Consider the following 26,180-nt stretch of genomic DNA (forward strand, 5'->3'; position numbering starts at 1 on the left):
AGCTTGCCACTCTGCCCCCATATATGCCTTATACCTCTTATATGCCAGAGATTCCACTGTGCCCCTGATATGCCACTGTGCCCCCGATATGCCTTATACTCCTTATATGCCAGTGATATCCAACTGAGCCCCCTGATATACCTTTTACCCCCAGATATGTCTTATGCCCCCCTGATATGCCTTATAACTTCCAATATGCCACTCGCCCCCATTTATGCCTTATACCTCCCTATATGCCACTGTGCACCATGATATGCCACTCCGCTCCCCATAAATGCCCTGCACCACCCTGAAATTCTCCCTGATTCACACTCTGCCTCCCCCAGATATGCCACTCTGAAATTCATTATACCCCCCATACACCACTCTACCTCCCCTATACACCACTCTACCTCCCCTATACACCACTCTAACTCCCCCAGATATGCCATTCTGCCTCCCTAAAATTCATTATACCCCCCCATACACCACTATAACTCACCCATACACCGCTCTGCCTCCTCCCCCCCCCCATACTCCACTCTGCCCCCCCCTCCCATACTCCACTCTGCCCCCCCCCTCCCATACTCCACTCTGCCTCCTCTCCCCCTTTTGAAAAAAGATGCGTCTTACACATGGGGAAATACGGTACATTTCTTTAACAAGCATCAACTTTTATAATTACTTCCTATGGAATACCACTAACTCTGAGGACTAGGTAGGTTTTGGAGTTTGTTCTTGACCTGCTGTTAATCCCCCAGAGGACAGTCATAATACTGAGAAACACCAAATTAAGTTTTATGTTTTACTTTGTTCTAACTTTTCCCAACTTCAGAAGATGCTCTGAAAGTAATAAGCAGCTGTGACTTTGCTACATTTAGTTATCTTTTGTATTATTTAGGTTCGCTTGCCGATGCGTTCATTTATGATCGTTGTGGGGGGGTTTTCGCCTTCCAGTCTGTGTTATAGGGCCTGCTGAGAAAGAGATTGGCTTATCGTGCGCTTGAGATATAGCCTTTGTCACACACAATATTTTTTGTGCTCAAGAAGGATGGATATTGCTTAAGTTAATGCAAAAAAGTACATTTTAAGTTCTCTAAAGAGAATATCTTTTGAGAATTCAGAAGTGAAGAAATAAAGCCATTCACGGTTAACAGCAAGACTTCCAACCCTCTTCAATTGAATTTGTTCTCTCAACTTGTCTTTAGTTTTTATTTGTTTTTTTATTAGTAGTAGTAGTAGTTATCCAGAAAACTCGACACACTTGAAGTACAGAATAATACATCGACCACTGATAATATAATATATAACTTCATAAAATTAATTTACAATATAGTATGTGGCGCTTGACCAGCGGAAAGATTATATATCGCTGAATTTTCTTTGAATGTGCAGTAATTTATTTTACAAATCATATAAATGCTTATTTCCTCAATGGGTGGGATCCAACACCTACTTATAAGAGGGGAGATATGATCTAATATGATATGATCTGACACATGTATCTGTTATTCTTACAAACGGAATGCGGAAACGACCAGCGAATTGTGAAATGACTCCTTGAATGATATCCCGATGGGAAGGCAGATCTAACGTCTCGTTTGCACTATCCCTTCCTGTGCAGTTGATGGAAACAAAAGATATTTTGACAGGGAAGGACAATGAGGGTGTCGAACCGTACATCAAGACGGGTGTTCCCGGAAACGGGAAATGTGGCATTGTTATAACACTTAAAAAGTAGGGTTCATTCAAGGGTAGCGTAGCGCCGGACTTTAGCTGCTCATCATAGGGGGCTGCCCCGTGTCTGATACGGGTATTTAATTTAAACATAACCAGAGAGCGTTCTCAATGTAACGGTGGGATTTTTCAGAGCAGCGAAATGTTGGGGGTGTTTGTTTTGTTGAAAACCTAACTTTTGTTATATGGAGGCCACATTTGATGGATGAATAGGGCGCATAGAATAGCTTATGTTTTATGTGATGTAAGAGTCTATTGCTTATTTCTGCTCCATGTCATCTTAGAACATGTGGAGAGAGTCCCAAAGAGATGGGGAGTGGGATCATACTTCTATCTCTCTGTAGAAGGCCAGTCTGGGGCCACGTTAGAAATTGACTGACCAAATACAGTGTTTTTTTAAGAAAAATAAGAATGATAAAAATTATTACAAATAACTTTTGGTGTATAAGGTTTGCAGGATCTTCAGGCCGGTGGGGTCGGAATGGACAGTAGTGACTTCTCCTCTAGTTTGAACCCTATACAAGCTCTCCAAAGGAGATTGCAAGGACATTACATTCTGGTACTGTGCATATGGCAACGGCCCAATAAAGCAGATGACAGAGAACATCTCATCTGTCTTATAAGCAGGATCTTCTGGATGACTGCCATCACTCCCAGGGCTGTCCAAGGCTTAGGCTTCATACTACCAAATACTCTTTCATAGCAATTCATTAAATAGATTTCCAGGAGAAAATACAACATAAAAACATGATATTGTGTTACTGACTGCATAGGGCAGGAATAAGCATACATGCCATTGAATTTCTTGGGTTTGTGTACAAACCTAAGAGGTCTTTGCTCTTGTTGGACTCCTCCCCAGCTGTCTCTTCTGAATGGATGGAGCATACCATGGTATGCTCTTTGGACACGGTCAATGGGGGAGCTCCCATTGAAAGTAGCGATATGTATGTATGCTATCAGGGCTGTTTTTGGCAGCAAGAGGGTGAATAACACAAGATTAGGCTGGTGATGATGGTGTTATGGCGGATCGGTGTAAATGCTTCCAGGTTTTAGCAGAGGCAGCTGGGAGAGGCGTTAAACAAGACAGAAGGTTTCATTCCAATGCATTGGACACCATGCAAAATGGACTCCAACATGCATTCATTTAAAAAAAACAAACAATTTTGGAGACTATTCCTTTGATTAAACTTCACTTCTTGAATGAAATTTGCATTCTCATAATCTGAGAGTGACGGAGACCAGCTTATTGTAAATATTTTTATCGTGTGATGTTTCTGGCTTTATAATTCACTCAGCTGATCTGATACTTTTTATAAGGGTCCCGTAATCTTCAAATAGTTCTGAGTAGATCTTTTATGGATATTCCCGGCACAAGAATAGCATACGGTGCCATACAGACTAAGATATTAGGTCATTAAAAGAAATTCCAAGCTAATTTTACAGGAAATCGGCAAATCACTCAGCTCCTATCTGCCATCAGATCCTACCAGTTGACTTTTTTCCCCACCCACACTCTACATGCTTTTTGGCCAAAGGTTATTTCTAAATTCTTGCTTCCGTTCCTCGGTGGTCTGTGTTTGTAAATAAAAGGATGGCATTGCGGTTTTCACTGTTCAGCGTGTTTTCAAGGTTCTACTGTGTTCATTAAATTGTTAAATTAAATTTTTTATTTTTTTTATTTTTTTTTTTATATATAAATTCATGCCAAATGAGTTTCGCTTCTGTTGTAGACAGGGGCGTACCTAGAGTATTTGGCACCCGGGGCGGATCCTGTATGTGGCACCCCCCCCCCACACTTTAAAACTACCTGGCCGAAACTGAATATGACCCCCACACACACCATAAAAAACACTTTTATTTAAAGTAAGTAACACACCAAAATAGGACAAAACAATTAAATAACTATATATATATATATATATATATATATATATATATATATATATATATATATATATATATATATATATATATACATATAATTGTTAACAGCAATCACATTCCTATCATGCCCAGGCATACCCAGATTCCAGGAGGCACTCGCAGACTTGGCATGATAGGAGTATGATTGCCCTATCTACCCCTTCTCGCTCCCTTCTGCCCTATCTACCCCTTCTCACTCCCTTCTGCCCTATCTACCCCTTCTCACTCCCTATCTACCCCTCCTAACTATCTACCCTCTCCCTCTTTGAAGATCACTTACCTTTCAGGAGTCCTGCGAGGGGGTGCAAGGCCTCTGTCTCCCAGCTCTGCCACTGTATGGAACAGTATAGAGTGATGGGAGTTATGATGTACTTTAGAGCATAATTATATAATGAAAAATACATTGGAAATGGTACAGCATAACACCCATCACTCTCACACACTTATCAATCCACACTTACCAATCCACAAACACATACCAATCCACAAACACATACCAATCCACAAACACATACCAATCCACACAGATACACCAATCCACACATATACACCAATCCACACACATACACCAATCCACACACATACACCAATCCACACACATACCAATCCACACACATACCAATCCACACACATACCAATCCACACACATACACCAATCCACACACATACACCAATCCACACACATACACCAATCCACACACATACACCAATCCACACATACCAATCCACACACATACACCAATCCACACATATACACCAATCCACACATTTACACCAATCCACACACATACCAATCCACACACATACACCAATCCACACACATACACCAATCCACACACACATACCAATCCACACACACATAGCAATCCACACACACATAGCAATCCACACACATACACCAATCCACACATACACCAATCCACACACATACACCAATCCACACACATACACCAATCCACACATATACACCAATCCACACACATACACCAATCCACACATATACACCAATCCACACACATACCAATCCACACATACCAATCCACACATACCAATCCACACATACCAATCCACACATACACCAATCCACACACATACCAATCCACACACATACACCAATCCACACACACATACCAATCCACACACATACACCAATCCACTCTCACTGTATGCTTTCCTACCTTTCCTCTTTTCTCCTTACAGCTTCTTTTCCTTCTCTTCGCTCCTCTTCTTCAGTTCTTCTGTCTTCTCTATCTTCTTCCGGGTCAGAGTGCACGGACAGCGGTGGGCGCGGCTTCAGTGTTGTGCGCCGGGATCTGACAACAAACCCCGGCGCACAACAGCTGTTGCCGCGCTGATCGCAAGGGAGCGGTATCGGGGGTCTTTAACAGACCTCCGGCTCCCTTGAGTGATTTTTAAGCCGGGTTCAAGGAAAATCCTTGAACCGGCTTAAAATCACTCAAGGGAGCCGGTGGTCTGTTAAAGACCTCCGATACCGCTCCCTTGCAAGCCTTCTCCTCCAGCGGCGGACATTACTGTCCGTCTCTGGAGGGGTGCCGGGTGCCGGCAAGTTGGCACCCCCTGATGAGCGGCACCCGGTGCGGACCGCCCCCCCCGCCCCCCGCTAGGTACGCTACTGGTTGTAGAGACACATTACAAATTAAATTGATCTCACACTGGCGGTTGCGATAAGCACAAGGCTACCTGTAATAAGTGCTTCGGTACAATAAAAGTATCGCCTTCAAAATAATTGGCTGACTTTGTACTTGTTAGTGTCCATGTCGTCATTCTTTGATCTATGTCTAGTAGAAGGTCACTCACGTGCTCCAAGGAATCATACTGAATCATGAGCTCAAAAAGATTGGCCACGACTATGGATAAGAACAAGGGCGGATAAATATCGGGATCTAGGAAATCTATAGATCTCCCGACCTTACTGGTAACTTTTTATGGTGTTTTGCATCAACCTTTTTGACCTGCTCTAGATCTGTGATTCGTGACTCTTTTGTGCTTGTACAATGTTTGTTGGCTAGGTTTTCTGTTATGAGGATCCATTAGCGTGAGACAAAGGATTTGGCTGAGCAGACAGACATTTCTTATACTTTTGGGGCCACAGGTTAATGGTTTATTGTGGACTGCTATCTACAATAAAATACTGCTTAAACTATTCAAGTTTAATGCATTTTACTACTCCTGGCCGGTGTAGACTGACCAAAGCCTACTTAGCAGCCCCTTGGTTGTTTAACTAGGGGCCCATTGCCCCCTTGGGGAATTTACCCCATAGTACACCTCGCCTTTCAAATGGCTGGTTGGGGAGGTCAGAGATCCCTTCTCAAACCTGTCCATTAAAGGCATTGCAGACCACCTAAGGCTCTTCAAGAAGATGACTCTAAGTGAAGGAGAAGGACTCTGTATGGTAAGTCTTTGATGTCTGGATTAGACCTAAGGCAGCAACCGCTATAAATACCTAGTTGGACCTGTTTTGGGGTGACAAATTCAGGCTTAGAGGGTCAAGCTGTGGTCAGCCTGGCTTGTTTGTGGCTCTCAAGGTCCGCAGTTGAACACCCTTGATGTTTTTTTTTCAATTGTGCGACTTCCAAATTAGAACGCACATTTAATAGAGCAATAAAATATTTTACAACCCAACGGCGCAGTGATATTTTCCTTCAAACCCAAGGCTCTGATTTTAAGCCTGTCCAAAAGAGGAAATTTATTGTGTTTACGCTCCTTCTTTCCAAAGAGCTTGAAATTTCCTACCATCTCGTATTAGTCATCCGAGCTGAGTTGAAGGCCGGTTTTGGAAATAGGCAAATATGAGCATGTTAGATCTGTCTGGCATTCCCAAGCATTGAAAAACCACAAATAGTTTTCCTGGCGGAAAGGTGCAATCCTGTCCTTATTTGTGCGAGAACTGCTTTCCGACGCGGTGACTCAGGAGGCAGAAATGCGATCTTCCATCCAGCTGACTTATAAAAAAAAAAAAAAAAAAAAAAAAAAAAAAGCAAACATTAACACCTGTTTATTGCAGAAATATTATTCTCGTCTCTCCGCGGTCGTTAGACACGTGCAGTAACTTGAAATATACACGTTTTTACCCACATAACACCTCCTAGGGTAATTCTGCCTTCAACGTTTTTTTTTTGAGGTGGGTAAAAGGAGTTCATGGATAGTCACCCCTTCCCAACCTAGGTCCACCCCATCCCAGTTCCTGTATTTAACAGCGGGGAGCACTGCCAGCCGTTCTAGCTGATGCCACAAGGCCTAGGGTGGCAGTTCTAGTGGGTAGTAGTCAATCTGCCCGCATTCCCTGAGGACATACACATATAGAGTATGCAGCTCTGCCTAACTAGTCAAACCTCCTTAGTGAACTTACGGTGTACGTCCTTAGTAAATATATGACATCATATGTGTTGGGTTAACAGAAGTCATCCAAGGGTCCTTGTAAACTTCACCAAAGACTCTAATCCGGTGTTTCTTAACCCGCCGAATATGTAGCACCATACAAGTATACTTTTAATGGCCCCTAGGTTGCCTCTATGTCCCATTTTCGTGTTGACAGCCTAGGAAATAAAACATCGGAGTCTCTGATCCACATTTTAATTTGCTGGGAAATGATGTGGCCCTGTGAGGGGGGACTGGGCAGATGATTGTTCTGTAGACACTTCTCTTCTTCCTTCACTCATTTCCTCATTGCCCCTTCTCTTTCTTTCATCCTCTCTATCCTTTCTTTCTGATTGTTTATCGTTCTCTTCTCTCCCTTCTCTTTTTTTATCTCGGCATGGAAGATAGAGAGCATGGGGATGACCGGTGAGGAAGGCTGGAGTCGCACCCAGCCAACATATGTCACTAGGCCGTTATGGCCCTGATAGAGACTACTCTTTGTAGAACTGCAAACCATCCTGCCATAATAGTCAAATTATCATGTTACATACTACTTGTTATGGCCTGTCTACCCATTGTACAGCGCTAGAGAATATGATGGTGCTATATAAAACAATAAATAATAAAAGGCCCCTTTTTTATATATAGGCTGTACTGGAGACGGCTCCGAGAGTGGCTGCCGCTCTTCGTTATCTGGCACTCATGTCCTGTGTTATTCCAAAACCCACACCTAGTAAATAACTCATTGTCATCAAGAATACCGATAAGCCCTCGCCGTGTGCAGACGAGGCTGCTAGCACCAGATTAACGTGAGATAATGACAGACGAATGGAGCGCTCAGATCAACGGGGGATCCTGACAATTCCCGATCTATAAACCCTTACATGTGAGACGGTGACGTGAGCGGAGCTTCCCACGTACATTCCCCGTCCATGAGCCGCAGGTTCATCTCCATTCACACACATAGCATTTTCTATGTCCGATACAATGTTTTTCTCAAGTTTATTTTCCAACCACGCACTCCGAAAAGCAAAACGTTGTTTTAAGGAGAACCCCTGTTCTCGTGATTTGAGGAACTCCTTCAATTAAATCATCACCCGCTTGCGTATGGAATACCCTATAGGGAATACGTAGCCCTATATGTGAAGGTTTTGTGCAAACTACTCTTTTTCTTTAAAACTACTATAAGGCTTTGCTGCGTTTCGGGAGTGATTATAGATTAAAGGTGCTGTTCCACTCTAACTGCACATACATGCTTAGCAGATTGGTCATTTTGGTCTTTGCTCTGAGGGTTTCATCTTATAAAAATAACATGATTTTGGCCTCCATACGTTGTATTGGTTATTTACTAAGCGCCGATATATTGCGCAGCGCTGTGCAGTTTAAATACGGCGTGGTTACTACTTGGCACAGCCAATCAACCTTGTTTTGAAGGGACACGTCATTGTCCAGACGGCCTCCTCTGTGCTCCAGGATTTATCACCACTCATTGTTTCACTGCTTGGAGCAGCCAACCGGGGGGCCGGAAAGTGGAGTGAAAGTCCACTTTCTGCCCAAGCGCATGGGGGGGGTAAAGTGGGGCTCATTTAATTTGTTGTGTAAGAGGAGCAGCATATTCAATCAGGTGTTGAAGTACCTCTTGGTACATTGATTCCCACCTTTTCCAGGACCCTCTTTGAGAGGTTGGGCTTGACTTGTGTGGTCAGTAAATAGAAAGTAGAAGAGACAGAGATGAGAGATAAAAAAGAAAAAAAGAGAAGGGAGCGAAGAGAACGATAAACAATCAGAGAGGATGAAAAGGAGAGGAGAAGCAAGAATAGAAGTGTTTATGAAACAACTATCTCTTCACGTGTGTTCCAGGGCCCTCCTGAGTCTGGCACCAGTGGCTACGTTGCCCAGGGCCACACCATTTCCGGGGGGGGGGGGAATAAAAAAGGTGGATTAAAAGTATACTTGTATGGTGCTACATATTCGGTGCTACATAGTCGTTGGTGAAGTTTACAAGGACCCTTGGATGACTTCTGTTAACCCAACACATTTGCCTTCAATGATATTCAGCTACTTACAAAAAAACATTTTGACTTCGTAACAAGATATGTATTATTATTTTTTGCCACAAGATTAATGACATGGAATCTGTCCAAGTTACTGACTGAAAACAGCTCGCTGGAACATATCCAAAAAAAAATATCCAAAAAAAAACACGCAGTTTCTACCTTCTATGTATTTTTATCATTTTCCCTTAAAAGGTTCATGTAATATAGATGAGATCTTGAAAGTCGGGTTGATACGACTTGAAAAACAGATTCATTTTTTTCTCAAGATGGAGTGATATCTGCGGTGTAACTAGATTTGTAATGCTCTGCATCGAGACGGGGAATGTGAGAGGAAGATGACCTTCTGATTGGATTGTTTAGAGAAAACACGATACGTCGTTATTGAAGATGTAGAACGCAAGATTGCCACTGTGTGTTATACGAAACCCCTCAGAAGCGAGCTTGAAAAATGATATAAATTCCGTAGATAGGGTTTTTGGACACGAAAAAGAATAAATCAGATTGATTGTACAGAAATAGCCGTTATCTTACCTAGAAATACAATTATTTTTCAGAAATAATCCACAATATCTTTTAGATTTGCTTTTCTTGAAGGGGAAAGATGACCGTTTACAGAAACCTTATCGTATATTAAATTATTGGAGGTAAATGGCTTACAAGTGATGGTCTCTTTGGTAGAATATCTAATGGGGAGGGATAATCACGCAGGCTATGAGAGAAAGGGGCAGCTGCTCCATTGGTATATGGTATATATTGCTTATTTTAATCTGTACAAAAAAAAAACATTACGCATGTTTATTTGGGGTATTTGGTCTAGAAAAAAAAAATGGATTTTTAAGTTGGATATGGTTCCATTTTTTTCGTAAAAAAATCATTATAACATAGAAATAACCATGTTTTGTTTTTCTTATAGAAATTCTCTCCCTGCCACCCCTCAGCTGGTGAGAGTCAGTATGTAAACCTGCCAGCCAGGTCCTAAAAAAATGCTTTTTGGCCCCAAGCCTACAGAGAAGATCTCGGTAACGTCTCCCTCTCCCTGGGCTTAAGACGAGCATCAGGCAGACAGTCTTGGTTGGTCAGAGAAAGCAGCGAGTATAATCAAACTTACACGCTGCTTCATCGCAACTTATAAAAGCTTTGGCCTACACAAAATGTGTGATTTTTAAACTTTATTGATACTTTAAATAGTTTTTTTTTGTGTGAATAGCTGTCTTCAGAAAGGATGTTTTTATTTTTTAAACTGATTAAAGGTTGGATATTTCAGAACTCTAGGTCATCATCTGGTTCATAGTGCTGTTGCATGACCCAATCCAGAGGTACAAAGATTCATTGGAGAAACCCCAGGTAGTACGTTTTATGTTGTATGGAAGTACACCTTTGCTGGCTACTAAAAAGTGACCCTCTTGAAGACACGCTATCGTTCAAAGGTTTGGGGTCACTTAGAAATCTCCTTGTTTCTGAAAGAAAATCACATTTTGTCCATTCATTGGATCAGAAATCCAGAGAAGACTGGGTTAATGTGAATAACTATTGCAGCTGGAACGGCTCATCATAGCTGTATAGTGGCCCTTTATCACTCCCATCACTCCTGTGTTCCAATGGCCCTTTATCACTCCCATCACTCCTGTGTTCCAATGGCCCTTTATCGCTCCCATCACTCCTGTGTTCCAACGGCCCTTTATCACTCCTGTGTTCCAATGGCCCTTTATCACTCCCATCACTCCTGTGTTCCAGTGACCCTTTATCACTCCCATCACTCATGTGTTCCAATAGCTCTTTATCACTCCCATTACTCCTGTGATCCAATGGCCCTTTATCACTCCCATCACTCCTGTGTTCCAATGACCCTTTATCACTCCCATCACTCCTGTGTTCCAAGCGTCCTTCATCACTTACATCACTCCTGTGTTCCAACGGCCCTTTATCACTCCTGTGTTCCAATGGCCCTTTATCACTCCCATCACTCCTGTGTTCCAATGGCCCTTTATCACTCCCATCACTCCTGTGTTCCAATGGCCCTTTATCACTCCCGTCACTCCTGTGTCCCAGTGACCCTTTATCACTCCCATCACTCCTGTGTTCCAATGGCTCTTTATCACTCCCATCACTCCTGTGATCCAATGGCCCTTTATCACTCCCATCACTCCTTTGTTCCAGTGACCCTTTATCACTCCCATCACTCCTGTGTTCCAAGCGTCCTTCATCACTCCCATCACTCCTGTGTTCCAAGCGTCCTTCATCACTCCCATCACTCCTGTGTTCCAACGACCCTTTATCACTCCTGTGTTCCAATGGCCCTTTATCACTCCCATCACTCCTGTGTTCCAATGGCCCTTTATCACTCCCATCACTCCTGTTTTCCAGTGACCCTTTATCACTCCCATCACTCCTGTGTTCCAATGGCCCTTTATCACTCCCATCACTCCTGTGTTCCAAGCGTCCTTTATCACTCCCATCACTCCTGTGTTCCAACGGCCCTTTATCACTCCCATCACTCCTGTGTTCCAAGCGTCCTTTATCACTCCCATCACTCCTGTGTTCCAACGGCCCTTTATCACTCCTGTGTTCCAATGCTACGTTGTGTTCACTGATCCAAGTTTAAGGTTAAAAGTCTAATTTCTAACTCTTTTGCAATTATGTTACAGCCCGCAATGTGCTTGTTTTCCAAAACAACCCCAAACGGTAGTGTATTTGCTAAATTCACCACTGCTAATCACGTCCTGTCAGATGATCAAATATTAAATCTATATTATATTTATATGATATTTTATTTATTGAAAGCCAGTTATTTTCGTAATCACTTGCACCTCGATCCGAGTTACATTCCGTCCAGCGGTAACCTTTTCCGTGATCCTTGGCTCTCGCTCACGGCAATGTCAGGATTCCAAGGTTCAAATATCTAGGGAAAGATTTCCTCCGGAAAACATCAAGCCCTGAATCATCTAGGAAGTGCGTGACATCCCGTGCGATAGGCTTCGGCCATTGTGGTTTTGTTTTTTTTGCACAAGGAATTTAAAATTTGTGTATTATTCCAAATCGGCAGAAATGATGCTGTGGATCAAAGAGTCAGTTTATCCTTTTCTAGTGAAAAAAAAGCAAAGGCAAGGAGTTAAAGGTGCTGTCCCACCTAGAGTGCCTTATAAAATATCACCGGATAAAGAGAAGATAAAATAAACAAATCTGCCTTTTTTAATTTTCTCCTCGCTGCATTAAAAGGTTTATTAGGATACTCGAGATCCGTTCTGGGATCCTTCAAAAGTCCTGCTCTACGTATTACATCCCAGCAGTCTGACCTCCCGCAACCAAGCCCAGTCCCCTATACACCGTCAAGCAAATGCCTCCTTCTGTGATGTCGGAAACTGGCAGGCAGAGCAGAGGGAACAAATTAAGAGACTCTGCCGAAAGGGTTTTAAACGTAAAAAAAAAAACCAGTATATAATTTTAAACAAGAATGTGTTTATTTAATGTTTACAAGTACATAATAATTTAAGTATAAAAGTGGGGAAAACGCATGCGGAGCGGCACCTTTAAAAAGTAGACAAGCAGTTGGTCCTGAGGTGCTATTATTTCTTTAAAAAATGGTTTTATGGTTTTCTGCTGCTATGGCAACAAAGCTTGTCTTTTTTTTTTTTTTTTTTTTGCAATTTTAACTCACAATATAAATATAATACGATATGGAATGTGTAGAGCCAACCCCACAGAGCTTCTCGGCGAAGACCTATGTTGAGCCAGAATAGGTTTCATTTAACTATACGCTAATACGGTATCTTAAGCATCACCTTTCTGAATTATACATTATACAGGGGCCACCTCAGCATTCCTTGCAGCAGAAACCTGTCCCGGTTGGCTCTTCATAATGCATAGTGAATTTGATAAGTTAAATGGGAAATTGGCCACAAACTCTCAGTTAAGTCCCCCTAGTCCACATGGTCACGGTATTGATGGCATTTTTTTAATTGTAGATGTCCATTCAGTATTTGTTTTAGATGTCTGGAATACGGGACCTGAAATGGGCTGATTATTTGCCTTTTTTGTTTCAGGGGATGGCGTTTACCCTTGAAGAAAGGCTTCAGCTTGGTATCCATGGCCTCCTGCCCCCTTGCTTCTTGAGCCAAGATGTCCAAGTCCTGCGTGTTATGAAGAGTTACGAGACCAAGTCCAGTGATCTAGACAAGTATGTGACCGTTTTACATTCATACTAGACTCCAGTTACTAGACTCCAGTAGAATGATTCCACATCCTGGAAATCCATAACCCAAGGTGGGCTGGCCCGGTGGTGGAATGGCCCCTGACCAGATCCTCAAGGGTTGGCCCTCAATCCTAAAAGAAGGTCAGCCCAGCTTGAGCCCACCTACGTTGGAAGGTGGACACTGAGCAGGGTGACATAATGTTCCATCGTTTGTATATGTCTACATGCACACTTTATAATGAATATGCTAGGTTTGACATTATCCTTTATTTCTTTGTCGTTTTAGATATATTATCTTGATGACCTTGCAAGACAGGAACGAGAAGCTTTTCTACCGAGTTCTCACGTCCGACATTGAGAGGTTTATGCCGATTGTATACACCCCCACCGTGGGCCTGGCGTGTCAGCAGTACGGCCTGGCTTTCCGGAGACCGCGGTAACTAATGCCAGTTTCTTCCAGTTATTATTATTTATTGATTTATATAGCGCCATCATATTCCGCAGTGCTGTTGGTGTTCATCAGCATGAACGTACGTGGGTAATAATTAAGGGGCATGCCTGGGAACACTCCGGGTCTTTCCCGGAGACTCCCAGAGAGGTGGCGCTTCTCCGCGTCACCGCCCCTCTGACACGCCCCACTCCCCGCCCATCTCCGCGTGTCCCACCACATTAGCAGGGCTCTCTGCCTGCATCCTACAGAGGGGGGGCTCTGGGTAGGCGGAGCCATAAGGTTCCCAGGTACGCAGGTGGGTAAGGGGAAAATGCATTTGGGGGCAAATCCTGCAGAATCCCCAAAGTGCACATGAGTTGTTGCTTTAAGGCCGTCCATTACTGAGTATTTAGATTAATGTGGGATAGACAAAAAAAATTTCTAAAAAAAAATTCTAAAAAAAAAAGAAATAAATAAACATTTTGAAGCCCCGTATTTTCTATACAGTGGCATCATCTTATAACTTCCAGAATGTTATCGTGATGCCGTCATCGGCTGAATCATGGGGGGTATACACAGAGGTATTGTTCTTATTGTTTCCGTTCCCTTTTTAATTTTTTTACGCATGGTGTTTTTTCAGTATTATGGCACCCCGGTGCCTCGTTAGTGCAGACAATGTACTGTATGTACCCCACCCTTCCTGAGATTAACATCTTCCTTCTGTGACCTCATGTTTTAAGTTCCAATTAAATAGCCCCACGTGTTTTCTTTGCTCACTTTGTTCTGATCGTAAATCACCTGGAACGCAGGCAGATCCTCTTTGTACCGACGTAAAAAATCGGAGTGATGTAAGGTTTTTTTGTCTGATAAAAACAAGGAAATCTGGGTGTATGCGGGGTGGGGGGGTATCCTTGATCTCATCTCTAAGACATGTCGTCGGGAGTTTAGTTCCTGCAGGAACAGGATGCTGATTGTGCACAATTTTCACGCAATACTCACACTAATAGTGGAAGATTTGCATCTTTTGGCCCAAGGTACAGGTAAAATTAAGTGGCCCCCTGCAGACCCCCACCATATACGTTTTACATATTGCTGACCAGCCCAGATGAAATACTGCCCTGCAGTATGTGGGATGTATAGACTCATGGAAGGGAACCAACTAGTCAGTTATACATCCTCCATACTGCAGGGCAGCATTCTATCTGGGCTGGTGAGCAATATAGCTACATAGTACATATTTTGGAAAGAAAAAAAAAAAAAAGACAAAAGTCCATCAAGTTCAACCTTTCTTCCTAACCTTCCTACTAGAGCCATGCGCGGGACTGTTTCTTAATCCCTCTCCCGCTGAATTTCTGACCATTGCCGCCAACGTGTGTGTTCCACTCCCGCAATATATGTGTCCCGCCTGCTCCCACAAACATCATTCACAAACATTAATTCACTCATCCATGTACTCATTAATTCCCTCATTCACAGATACTAATCATTCACAGATGCTCATTCATTCCCTCAATCACGCGTACTCGTTCATACAAACTCCCCCACCTCCTTACCTGAACTGCACATTTCCCGCGCACTCCCGCAAGGCTTCCTTCGAGTTGCTCACACACGGCGTCTCTTCTCTTGTCCCGCCGGAACAGAGCAGAGTCATGTGGCATGGTGTAAATTCACGTGATTCCGCTGGGTTCCTGGGCAGAACAAGAGAAGAGACGCAAAGGCAGCCTTGGAGTGAAGCAACCATCCATTTATTATTATCTTTTATTTATATAGCGCCAACAGTTTACGCAGCGCTTAATACAATACATATATTCAAGGGGTCTGACAAGACGAGAATTGACAGACTAAGACAAACCAATACATTAGGTGGAGAGAGCCCGGCTCGCAAGCTTACAATCTAGAGTCCATAGAGGGGATGTTCTGCTGCAGCTTCTACTTAAGGCAAGTGGATTTTTTCCCCTTTTTTATGCATATGAAAGTACTTCTAAAGTAATTTCATATGCATTGGATGTTCAGGGGGCTCCGTGGGACACCGCAGTGTCCCTTTTAATTGAATTTACAGAGATAAAGCCTGAGCGCGGCTGATTTCATGAATTTGCCTGCAGGAGACCCCGGCGCATTATCCTTATTTAACACCGGGGCAGTCTCGGAGCCCGCCGTCGGCCCAGCTGTCGGAGTAATGATGCCTGTAGACGTCTTCCCGTTTTCTTCTTCCTTCCCCGTTGTTCCGTATTTCCCGTCCTAATTAAGCCTGTCGCGTGATGCCGAATCCAAGCGCCTTGCGACGCGTCACGTCTGTTGTCTTCCTGTGTTCTCGGTCCAGTAGAACGGTGATTCAAGGTTTATTTAAACATTATAAGAACATATTCTGTATTAATAGAACGTTAGCAAGCTGCTTCCTGCACGGCAGCCTCCTGTTTTTCTATGTTGTTTTAGACAAAAGTCTTGTTTATATGAGTTTATTCCAATTATTGTTATCATTATGCGAGTTCACTTCGGGACAGCGGAGGATAGGAGGCTGCGATAGTTTTAGGCTACCACCACAAACTTGATATCTCCGTAGGACGCTTCTAACGATAACTTTAGGTTATTGTCCTCATCAAAGGATCTGTTTGCTACAATTGAAGTCATCGTCTTCTTTCGTTCCCAAGTCAGATGAAAGCATTGTCTCCTCCGGTCATAACCTAAAAGAGAACGCGCACCATCCCCCACCCAGCATCAGATTAAAATACATTTTTCAAACCATTTTGCAGAATATAATGTTTTCAGGCAGCTGCATATTAGCCATTTGTATCGCTCTGTTATCTGACCCCCAATCTACTAGACAACCCCCCAACTCCTTATCATACTGTCTGTGAGAAACAATGGAATGGCTCAGTCTTAATATCCAGCTGGACACTCTGGCTAATGAAAGGAAAGTAGAAACAGATTTAGCATTGCCATAAATAATCAGCTTAGTGTAGTGATTGTGCAGGGAGAGTCAACTAAAATACCACTAGTTGTCAAAGCCGACCAACATTACTGTATACAGCGCTGGGAGTTATTACTGTATACAGTGTTGGGGGTTATATTACTGTGTACAGCGCTGGGGGGTTATATTACTGTATACAGCGCTGGGGGTTATATTACTGTATACAGTGCTGCGGCTTATGCTAAGTTGACAAATATTTTCTCCGATAGCACTTTCCCTTTAAGAATGTGTAAATAAAGAGTATTTTACCTATTTCAGTGGAAGTTCTGCCTTATAAGCGTCTGATTAACCTGAGTACAAGATTCGGTTAAAACACATTCCTGCGGTAACTCCTTATCTTATCGACATTCCAGAAGCAGAAGTGGCTTACAATATGATACAATATGATACAATATGATACAATAGGCCACTTGAGAGCGTGTAAGAGCTCTAACTCCGTACATCGTGAAAGAACATGACAACCGATGAATTGTTACAAGCCGTGGAATTCTTTCCAAATCGTTTACAGAGACCTACATGAGTAATACACATCGTCCTCAATTTAAAATGTACCTCCCGGTCGGAATCGGCGGGCCCCGTACGTTAATATATACTTATTACGTATTAATGTACGGGGCCCGTCCATTCCGACCGGGAGGTACATTTTAAATTGAGCACGATGTGTATTACTCATGTAGGTCTCTGTAAACGATTTGGAAAGATTTGATATTCCTTAATTTTCTGTTCTTCATTTTTCTTATTGATTTTTTTTTTTAACCCCGTTTTCCCGTCTTCACATTTTCTATTGTATATTGTACATTTTCTATTCACTTATGAATACTAGAGACTCTAAAGAATCTTCATGATGGAATCTAGTCCATCACAAAGATTCCATCCCAGTGGATCGCCAGTGGTGTCAATCAAATAGTTCTAATAATGGTCCTTTATGAAAAAACATGACTTTTAAAGAGGTGAAAATATTCTGAATTAAGTCCCCTATATTCAAGGAGGGATTTCAGCTGTTATAAAGTAATGGGACAAGCACTGCAGCACTCAGGTGTCATTAAATCTAGTAGAGTATGGAGGAGTCTGATAAATATCCTAAGATAACAGGGTCTTGACCTCAAGTTTTTTAGACACAAAGCCCTCCATGGTACGGCCCTCATAACAAAATACTCCCCTACTCGATCTTTACCCTCTTCCCATGAGCCAAGGCTTTCCTCCTCCCTTATAACCTCTTCCGTTTCACCCTTACAACTCTGCCCCATACCTCTGGAGCTCACCTCCACCGAACCTCCAGCTTTCCCACTCCCTCTCAGTATTCAAGAAAATAACTCAAAACCCACTTCTTCAGAAAAACTTACAACCCACTCAGCTAGGTCTGCCACTTTTACAACAACTCCATCATTCATCTACGGTACTATCTACACCTCTTATACCTTATTTCTTCGACATTCCAAAACTAATAATAATTATAATAAAATGATAATTATATGTTTTAAAAGCACATAGCTATTTTTATTCTAAACAGTTTATGCAATATCTTTTCTAAAAAAATAAATTTAAAAAAAAAAAATAATTAAATAAAAGAAAAAAAAAAATCTGAATAAAAACATAAAAATATACAGGCTTCTGATCTCCAGTCCCAGTGGGAGGTCTTTAATTCTATAGTTTCAAGCAAAAATGTGGCTGAATCTACACTATAGATGATTCTGGCACACAAACTATTGATGGTTCCCTCTGATTGTGGCGGATCGGGTAACCAGCCCCATCACAGACTCTATTTCTTTTCTGCAACACTTTATCCGTTTCATTATAAGACACTTAGTGGCGATATCGAGTCTCCAAAATGTACAGATGGTAATGAGATAGACGGCAAAAAGAACAAGAGCACGTTTGCTTTGGTAATGGCCTTAATCCACGTGTCCATCTCATTCTAAGAGCAGGCAATGAATGGCTTCCATTCACTGAAACGGGTCACTGGAAATTAGGCTTAACCTACGCCCTTTTTCTTCTTTTTGGTTCCAAAAATACAGATTGTTAAGAAACGAGAAATGTAGCTAGAAAGATGGTATGTGTTGAGTTGGTCAAAGACCAGCTTCTGTAGAGAAGCGAAGGACGAGATGAAAGGTGGAGGTGAGCATCGAAACCTTAGTTTTAATATACGTAAGGTTTGTGTAACCGTTCTAATAACAATTTAAAATCTGATAAAATGTAGGGTTATGTTCCAAATGATTAATAGCTACTAGTTCCTCCAGTCTCTCGCGGCCGGGTATCGGGTCCAGCTAGCTGTCCAGATGTAGGAAGGCACTATTAGCATCGGTATTAAGCGTACTGCCTGCGAAAAAGATATTTCCTCTTTAATGTTAATTATGAAGACAGTAATGTCTAACGGAACAAGTTTCCCATGGATATATCGACCCCCTTCTGTGTTTATTTAGATTTAAATTAATACCTTTTAAATATTAGGTCTTCAGTACATTACAGCAAAGAATGCATGGAATGGTAGATTAATGGTCTACAAAGAGACTTTGTTTTTACAGAAAAAAAACGCATATTTACATAGTTTAATCAGACGGGTCATTGACTCGCGACAGATATAGCGCATTTACTTACGAATAATAGTATTTTTATTTGTGTTTTACTGACTCCTACAAAAAAATATTTACGCATCTAATCTGTGAAAGAAATCTGGTGGCAAATGAAAGGACTTCTCTCCTGGCGACTTCTCTTGCACCTGATTGGCTACTTTGTCCCTTTTACCTTATTGAATCCCTATGTCACCATGAAGCCAGCTTTGGTGTAAGTCAGAGTGCGCTGTTCCTCAGACCTCAGCTTTCCAACGTTTCCAGACCTTTCTCTTCTGGTTTTGGTGTTTGGCCATTCCCACCATGTTTGACCCCAGCCCACCTTCAACTATGAGTACTTCTTGAACCCACGGCTAGAGGTATAGCCACCCCTGTCCCTACGTCACCACTCTGTGCGTCTCTACAGTTGCTGTCGCAGAACCTCTTCAGCCCTAGGTGTCCAGTGTTGGTCGGCAGCTAATTCCTGGCAACATTTCAGTACCTAGGGGCTCAACTTGAATGGGAAACAGGGCTGTCGCAGGTGAATTCCCTGTGATTAGCATCAGACAGCTAGTCCGAGGGTCTGCCTTGAGACATACGTTACACCAGGTAACAGTCTCTATCACCATGGATCTGTTAAAAAAGTCCAAGTAAAGTCCTGAAAGCGCTGACTAGAAGTAGGATTCCAGTAGGAGGGAGTAAATGCTATTTCAGACCACCATGTGTTGCATATTGAATACCAACACCTCTTTTATTTGTTTTAACACGTTAAATGTTAATGCTAATGCTAATAATGTTTGTAAGTGTGGGAATGTTTGCGCCGATTATGACCCCCCCCCATACCATTGATGATCTCTCCACAAATTGTCTTCTCCAATGGTGGCTTGAAACATGCAGCATGTCTTCCTTGACCTCACACCGTCTTTGTGCAAACATTATTCCTTTTATCCGGCGCCCATAAAATGTCTATGTTGATGCCAAGTGTGGACTTGAAATCTCTAAGTGATGTTCTGTATCTTCTCCGTGCTGGAATGCCTTTGGAGTTTTATAAGACATGCGGTATGTTACATTTCACCATATAACAGGGCTTTGAAATGTTGCGTCAGAGGAGCTTGAAATAAAGATAACGTTTATCTAAGCGTGATGATGGGATGGAAGGTGCAAATATTTGCATAAAACCCGATCCACTGTAAAGGTTATAACAATAAGAGGCAGCCGTCGGTAACATTCTACAACTTAATGCAAACATTCTAAAGTCAGTTTTCCTAAATCCTACATTTTACAGGTCTATAATATAAATACGGTATACCGTATTTGCTCGATTATAAGACGACCCTGATTATAAGACGACCCCCCAAAATCTGAATATTAATTTAGGAAAAAAAGAAAAAGTCTGATTATAAGACGACCCTATAGGAAAAAAGTTTTACTAGTAAATAATAATTCATGTCTATTTTTTGTTTTTAATTTCCTTTTATTTACCAACCTGCCCCCCGTTATGCACATCTGCCCCCAGGCATGCCTTATACCCTCCTATATGCCACTCTGCCCCATGTTATGCCTTTTAACCCCCTATATGCCACTCTGGCATATAGGGGGTTAAAAGGCATATCATGGGACAGAGTGGCATATAGGGGGACACTTACATACCCAGACACTAATATACCCACCCAGACACTTACCTACCCACTCTGACACTTACCTACCTACCCAGACACTAATAGACCCACTCAGGCACTTACCTACCCACTGAGACAATTACCTACCCACCCTGACACTAATATACTCAGGCACTTCACTCACCGTGATGCCTCAGCAGGCGCTTGCTGCAGCTCCCACAGGATTTCAGCATGACGCTGTGTGACCCCGCTAGGCCCCGCCTCCTCCCGGAAATTGAAGAGGTCTACCGGATCTGCTTTGGGACGGCACAGTGCCGCCGGGTCCCGGTCCTGCAGCAATCTCCCCCACCGGCTCTGCTTCCCCGCAGTGGGCAGGCTATCCCGGGAGCAGGAAGGTAAGTGTGTATGCAACCTCGGCTGCTGCCGGCACTTTCACCGGCGCTCGGTGATAGACGCCGGCAGCAGCTGAGGTTACCGCACAGGAGGATCCAGGTCCCCTGCAGCGATGCGGGGGATCTGGATCTTAGTCTAATAGTCAGACCTCATTTGAGGTCTGATTAGAAGACGACCCCGATTACAAGACGAGGGGTATTTTTCAGAGCATTTGCTCTGAAAAAAACCTCGTCTTATAATCGAGCAAATACGGTATATTTATAATACGCTTTATGCGTATACCACGGGGAACTGTATCTTAGTTTCAGATTCTAGTGCTCTGCATGATTTTTCCTCCCCGATAAGTTACAAAACGATTGCACTTAATGACGATGGTAGTAATACAACTTTGTCACCGCATTCTCCAAAATAAGACGTTGGGACATCACCAAAATAGCTGCATATTTTAATTAATTATTAAAATAATTAATTTATTGTCCTGATCATTTTTCTTTCAACCAGAAAGTCAGCTGATGAGACACCCAAAGCCATTTCACTTCCCGTTCACAATGTTCTTCTTCCTGTATGACGTATGCATGACACCATCTGAACCATGACGCCATTAAAAGCAGCAGAAAGTTGATGTTGCTTTTACGTTCCTGCTTTCTGTTGGAGAGAAGAGTTGACAGCCTGGTGGATTGGTTCTCGTACCATTATTTCAGGGGTCCAGACCACAAGACCTTCTTTGGAGGGCATGGTTAGAGGTGGACCATCCACCGGCACCTGGGAACTCGCCCGGAGACTCTGGGTGAACCGCTGCTCCTCTGGGTCACTATGGGCACGCCCACTTCCACATTAAAAATAATGTGTGTTCTGTGCCGATGTCAGCCGGACCTCCTACCTGCATCCGGCAAGGGGGGCTCCGGGGTGGTGCACCCACCTACCATGCCCCTCCAGCCTTTTAATAATGCTCAGCTTCAATATACTGTGAGGCCGCCACATACGAGCTGTGGTTGAGGTCTGTGTAGACTTTTGGGTTTCTCTGTAAATTCTTGAGGTAGTGCATCAAGCATGCCAGTTCTATGCCCTTTGTTATTATATTTTTAAAGATTCAAGACTTTATCATAAAATAATTGGAATCCCATCACATTGCCATCTTCCTTGTGAAAGAAAAGGAGCCAAAGGCAAAGTTCTAAAGTGCTCCAGAGTTCTAAAGATTTTCCACCCTCATATAATAATATAATATTTAGTGAGGTCATAAAGATGTACGTATAGAATGGCCTTATAGGTCTCATATATCCGCACCAATTTACTGCTAGTCTAATTACCCCCCCCCCCCTGTGTTGGCTGGGCATCCTATGCGTCATCATCCGCTGTAGCTGGAGAGATGTCACGTCTTGGGGATCACTTAGAAAATATATTGATAAATAAAAACAGCTGTGCAAGTAAACTGATCATTAAGAAATTACTACAAAAATGGGATTGTTTCAAAAAGCAACATTTTTTAGATCTTTACTGTCTGAGCAAGACTCGGTTCGTTCATTCTAATTCTAATGTAGAATGTCCGTACACAAGCTGACCTAGAAAATAATACTTCTTAAGGAACCTGGCTGTATCAAATAGTAACACATATATTGTATTCTATTTCTACCTGCATGGTTGTCAAACCCTTTCAGATGCTTATTCTACACTTGACCCGTCTAAGGAAATAAATTGCTCTGCTTTTGGGCAAAAATCATTGTCGGTTTATTACAACAACACAGTGAGTCACTACATAGACTCTGGTAATCGAAATACCTGCTTTGTCTCAAGTGTATTCAAGTTTTAAACTGGCATTCTAATACTTGGCACCAAGGAAGAGTTGGGAAATTGGAGGGCAAATATAAATATATCTTTGAAAAACTTATAAAAAAGTCTTCACAGATCCCTGCTTTGTCATATTTAAAAAGCCAGGGCTTCTATGTAGGATGTACTGGGTCACAAGGATCGATCCCATAACCGTAGCACCTTATTATATTTATTTTTTGGTTTGGTTTTGGGCACCTGCCTATGATTTCCGCTCACCCAGAATGGTGACCATCTGACCGATGAGGAGGAATTAGAATGTGGCCATTTTTACTAAATCAGGAGGGAAACAATGTATGTTTAAGAGAAGGTTAGCATTAAGTGGAAACTCATACTTTGAAGGAATATAATATGATCAAACCCACAAAACCAAAGCACTCATCTGCACCCCTTTGACTGAGGTGTTCAGTGGGGTCACGTAACGCATCATTATCTGAAGCCACACACAGTAAAAGAGTGTTGGGATATGGTGTTAGAGTAAGTGTGTGTTAGCATACGGTGTTAGAGTGAGTTTCTGTGTGTGTATGTGTGTGAGTTAAGATGGGATTGAGTGTTGAAAGAAATCCTGCACCCAGGCGACAGTAACCCTAGGCTCACCCTTGTACGTTATAGACCCCATGGAGAGGAAAGTGCCTTGCTGTATAGATGTAAAAAAGTCTTTAACCTGAATAATCCATTAATGCTATACATTGGTCTCATATGATTTTTTTTGTTTCCCTTTTAGTGGTCTTTTTATTACTATACACGATAAGGGCCATATAGCAACCATGCTGAACTCATGGCCGGAAGAAGATATCAAGGTAAGGTCTTTGCAATGCAGAACAGTTAGTTTAATGAGTAATGTCAGGAAAATGTAAGAAAATCAGTTATATCCTTAAATGTTGTATCTTTTCATCGCTACAATACTTTTCTTGTGTGTAGAGCTGCCCCCCCCATTCCTTCTCCTAAAGGGTATTTGTATATAGAAGGGACTTCATCTAATCAGGGTCCTCACCAGTGGCCCATAATTATAAAGACTAATATTAGGGGCAAAGCTCTAACTGAATTATTCCTCTGGTTTCCCTTGGGACTCCACTTCTCGACCGATCATAAATAAGACCTTCGGCAGGTGATGTGTAATGAGACCAAGCTGTGGTCCTAGGATTTATTTTTATTTTTTTATAGAAGTGGAAATATTCTGCATATAAATGCATGCGAAAAATCTTTCAGTATTTGTGCATAGGCAGTATTTTTATGGCAAGACCAACCTGAATTTGATGGGACGGGACCCAAAAAACAGGACTGTCGCAAGAAAATTCGGCACTGTTGGCAGGTGTGGGTTAATACAGTGAGATATTTAAAACACGTATGGGACAGGCATACGGCTCCCGAATGTAAGACGAGACCAACGACTGATTTGAGTCTTTACAGCAGGAAAAAATAGACAGACTAGACGGCTCGAATGAAATCCCAGAGATTGCATTTACTTTTTTTTTCTTTAACCTCTTAATGACAAAGCCCGTACATGTACAGGCTCCAAATGCATTGTTTTCAATGGGTTTAGGGACCGCCCATTGCCCTTAAGGGGTTAATCATTTATGATGACCTTTTTTTTTTTATATAAGAATTGTAGCAACCAGAATGTTCTATTGGTGAGCAAATGGATTGCGCATGTGCCGTTCCACAAAACGCTTCCATATCGGATGCGGTTCCAAATGCAACACCTGCCCGCAGGGGCCGCGAGCGTTTTTCTGCCAAGAAAAACAGGAAACTAAATTCAAATAACATTTATGTTGTTTTTTTGGATTTTTATCCCATTCTAGCTTGAAAAAGAAAATAATAAGAGAAAAAAGTTAGACTGAAAGGAGAAAGGAAGTATCCAGCGTGCCGGTGATTAACTGTTCATCCAAAGATTAGTTATTAAGATATTATGAACCGTACATTAAGACGTCCGGGACGGTAAAAGCTTTTTTATGACAAACACCGTAATTGGGCCATTTGGAGGAAATTTCTGCGTAGGAAATGTGCAGGACGAATAGGGCATATACATTAGAAATTGTGCGCAAAGGACATTAATAATGATAATTCCGCGCCCATTACCTATTTATCCCAATTCTATAATGAAGATGCACCTCGCAAAAAAAAAAAAAAAAACCTATTCTGATCATTTTACGTATTATCCTGTCTTTTTCCCCCCATGACTACGTATTGCAGTGAACCTGAACACATTAACACAGCGAGAATATAGATATTAACCAATCCCATCATACACAGCAAACATGGCTGCCTCAGGGTACTGGGAGTTGGTGTTCAAAATCAGCCGGGGAGATAGAAGTTACCTACTCCTGCTGAAAAATATCTTTATATTTATTCAACAAAAATAGTCGTTATCGATCCTGGTAATTTTTCTTGCCGCTTGGCGGCTTTGGAAATGTTTTGTATCTCATATTTCTCTGTTGCAGATCGTAAATTTTTTATTACTAGTATCAGATAAAAAAATGTTTACGCTGATTTCTTTTTAAAGCAGTTCTAGTGTTTAATGTTTTCAGGCAGCTGCGTATAATAGTATGAGTACTATCTAATTATGATTTGTTAAATGGACTCTTTTATATTAATGATAAATACATACTGAAGTCCTTTTTTGGTTTTACCGCATTTTAGTAGATGCAGTCATGCTTTTGGTTATTTGAAGTCTTCTGTCACATTTAACCCCCCCCCCCCCCCGAAAGCAGGGCGCATACCGCAGTATGCTTCGTACACATGCTCAGCGCATGTCCCACTCCAGGCCACACGCAGCTGCAGGCCACATCCTGTAAAAACCACGCCCCCCCCCCCTCACTGTGCCATGTGCCCGGAAATGATGTCACTTTCCAGTGCGGCAGGGTGACAGCGAGGGAACATTCTTACCATACCTGGGCTCCGGCTACCGGGAGACTACCCCTGCGGGAAGCAGCCAGGTCCCGCTGACAGCGGTGGGCGGTCCTGCGGACATCAGTGGCTGGTCTTGCTGATGTCAGGGGGCATTCCCGCTGATATCATAAGGAAACACCCCCATTTAAAGGTGAAATGGGTGGGGTGTGTTAGGCCCTGCTACCGCGTCCCGGAGGATTTGGATGTTGACATGGAAAAGCAGCGCTTCTCCCAGAGTTCTCCTGGCC

General features: G+C 42.4%; 1 protein-coding gene across 3 annotated transcripts in view; it reads left to right on the forward strand.

The window, feature by feature from the left end:
* ME3 (malic enzyme 3) overlaps positions 1-26,180 on the forward strand; it is a 77,877-nt gene that overhangs the window by 17,460 nt on the left and 34,237 nt on the right. For all 3 annotated transcript variants that reach the window (XM_053456566.1, XM_053456565.1, XM_053456567.1), the window contains exons 3-5: positions 13,115-13,248; positions 13,550-13,699; positions 23,768-23,843. In XM_053456566.1, the coding sequence (XP_053312541.1) occupies positions 13,115-13,248; positions 13,550-13,699; positions 23,768-23,843 (360 nt within the window). The remainder of the gene's footprint in view (positions 1-13,114; positions 13,249-13,549; positions 13,700-23,767; positions 23,844-26,180) is intronic.

The sequence above is a fragment of the Spea bombifrons genome, chromosome 2, assembly GCF_027358695.1.
Source record: "Spea bombifrons isolate aSpeBom1 chromosome 2, aSpeBom1.2.pri, whole genome shotgun sequence".
Classification (NCBI taxonomy): Eukaryota; Metazoa; Chordata; class Amphibia; order Anura; family Pelobatidae; genus Spea; species Spea bombifrons.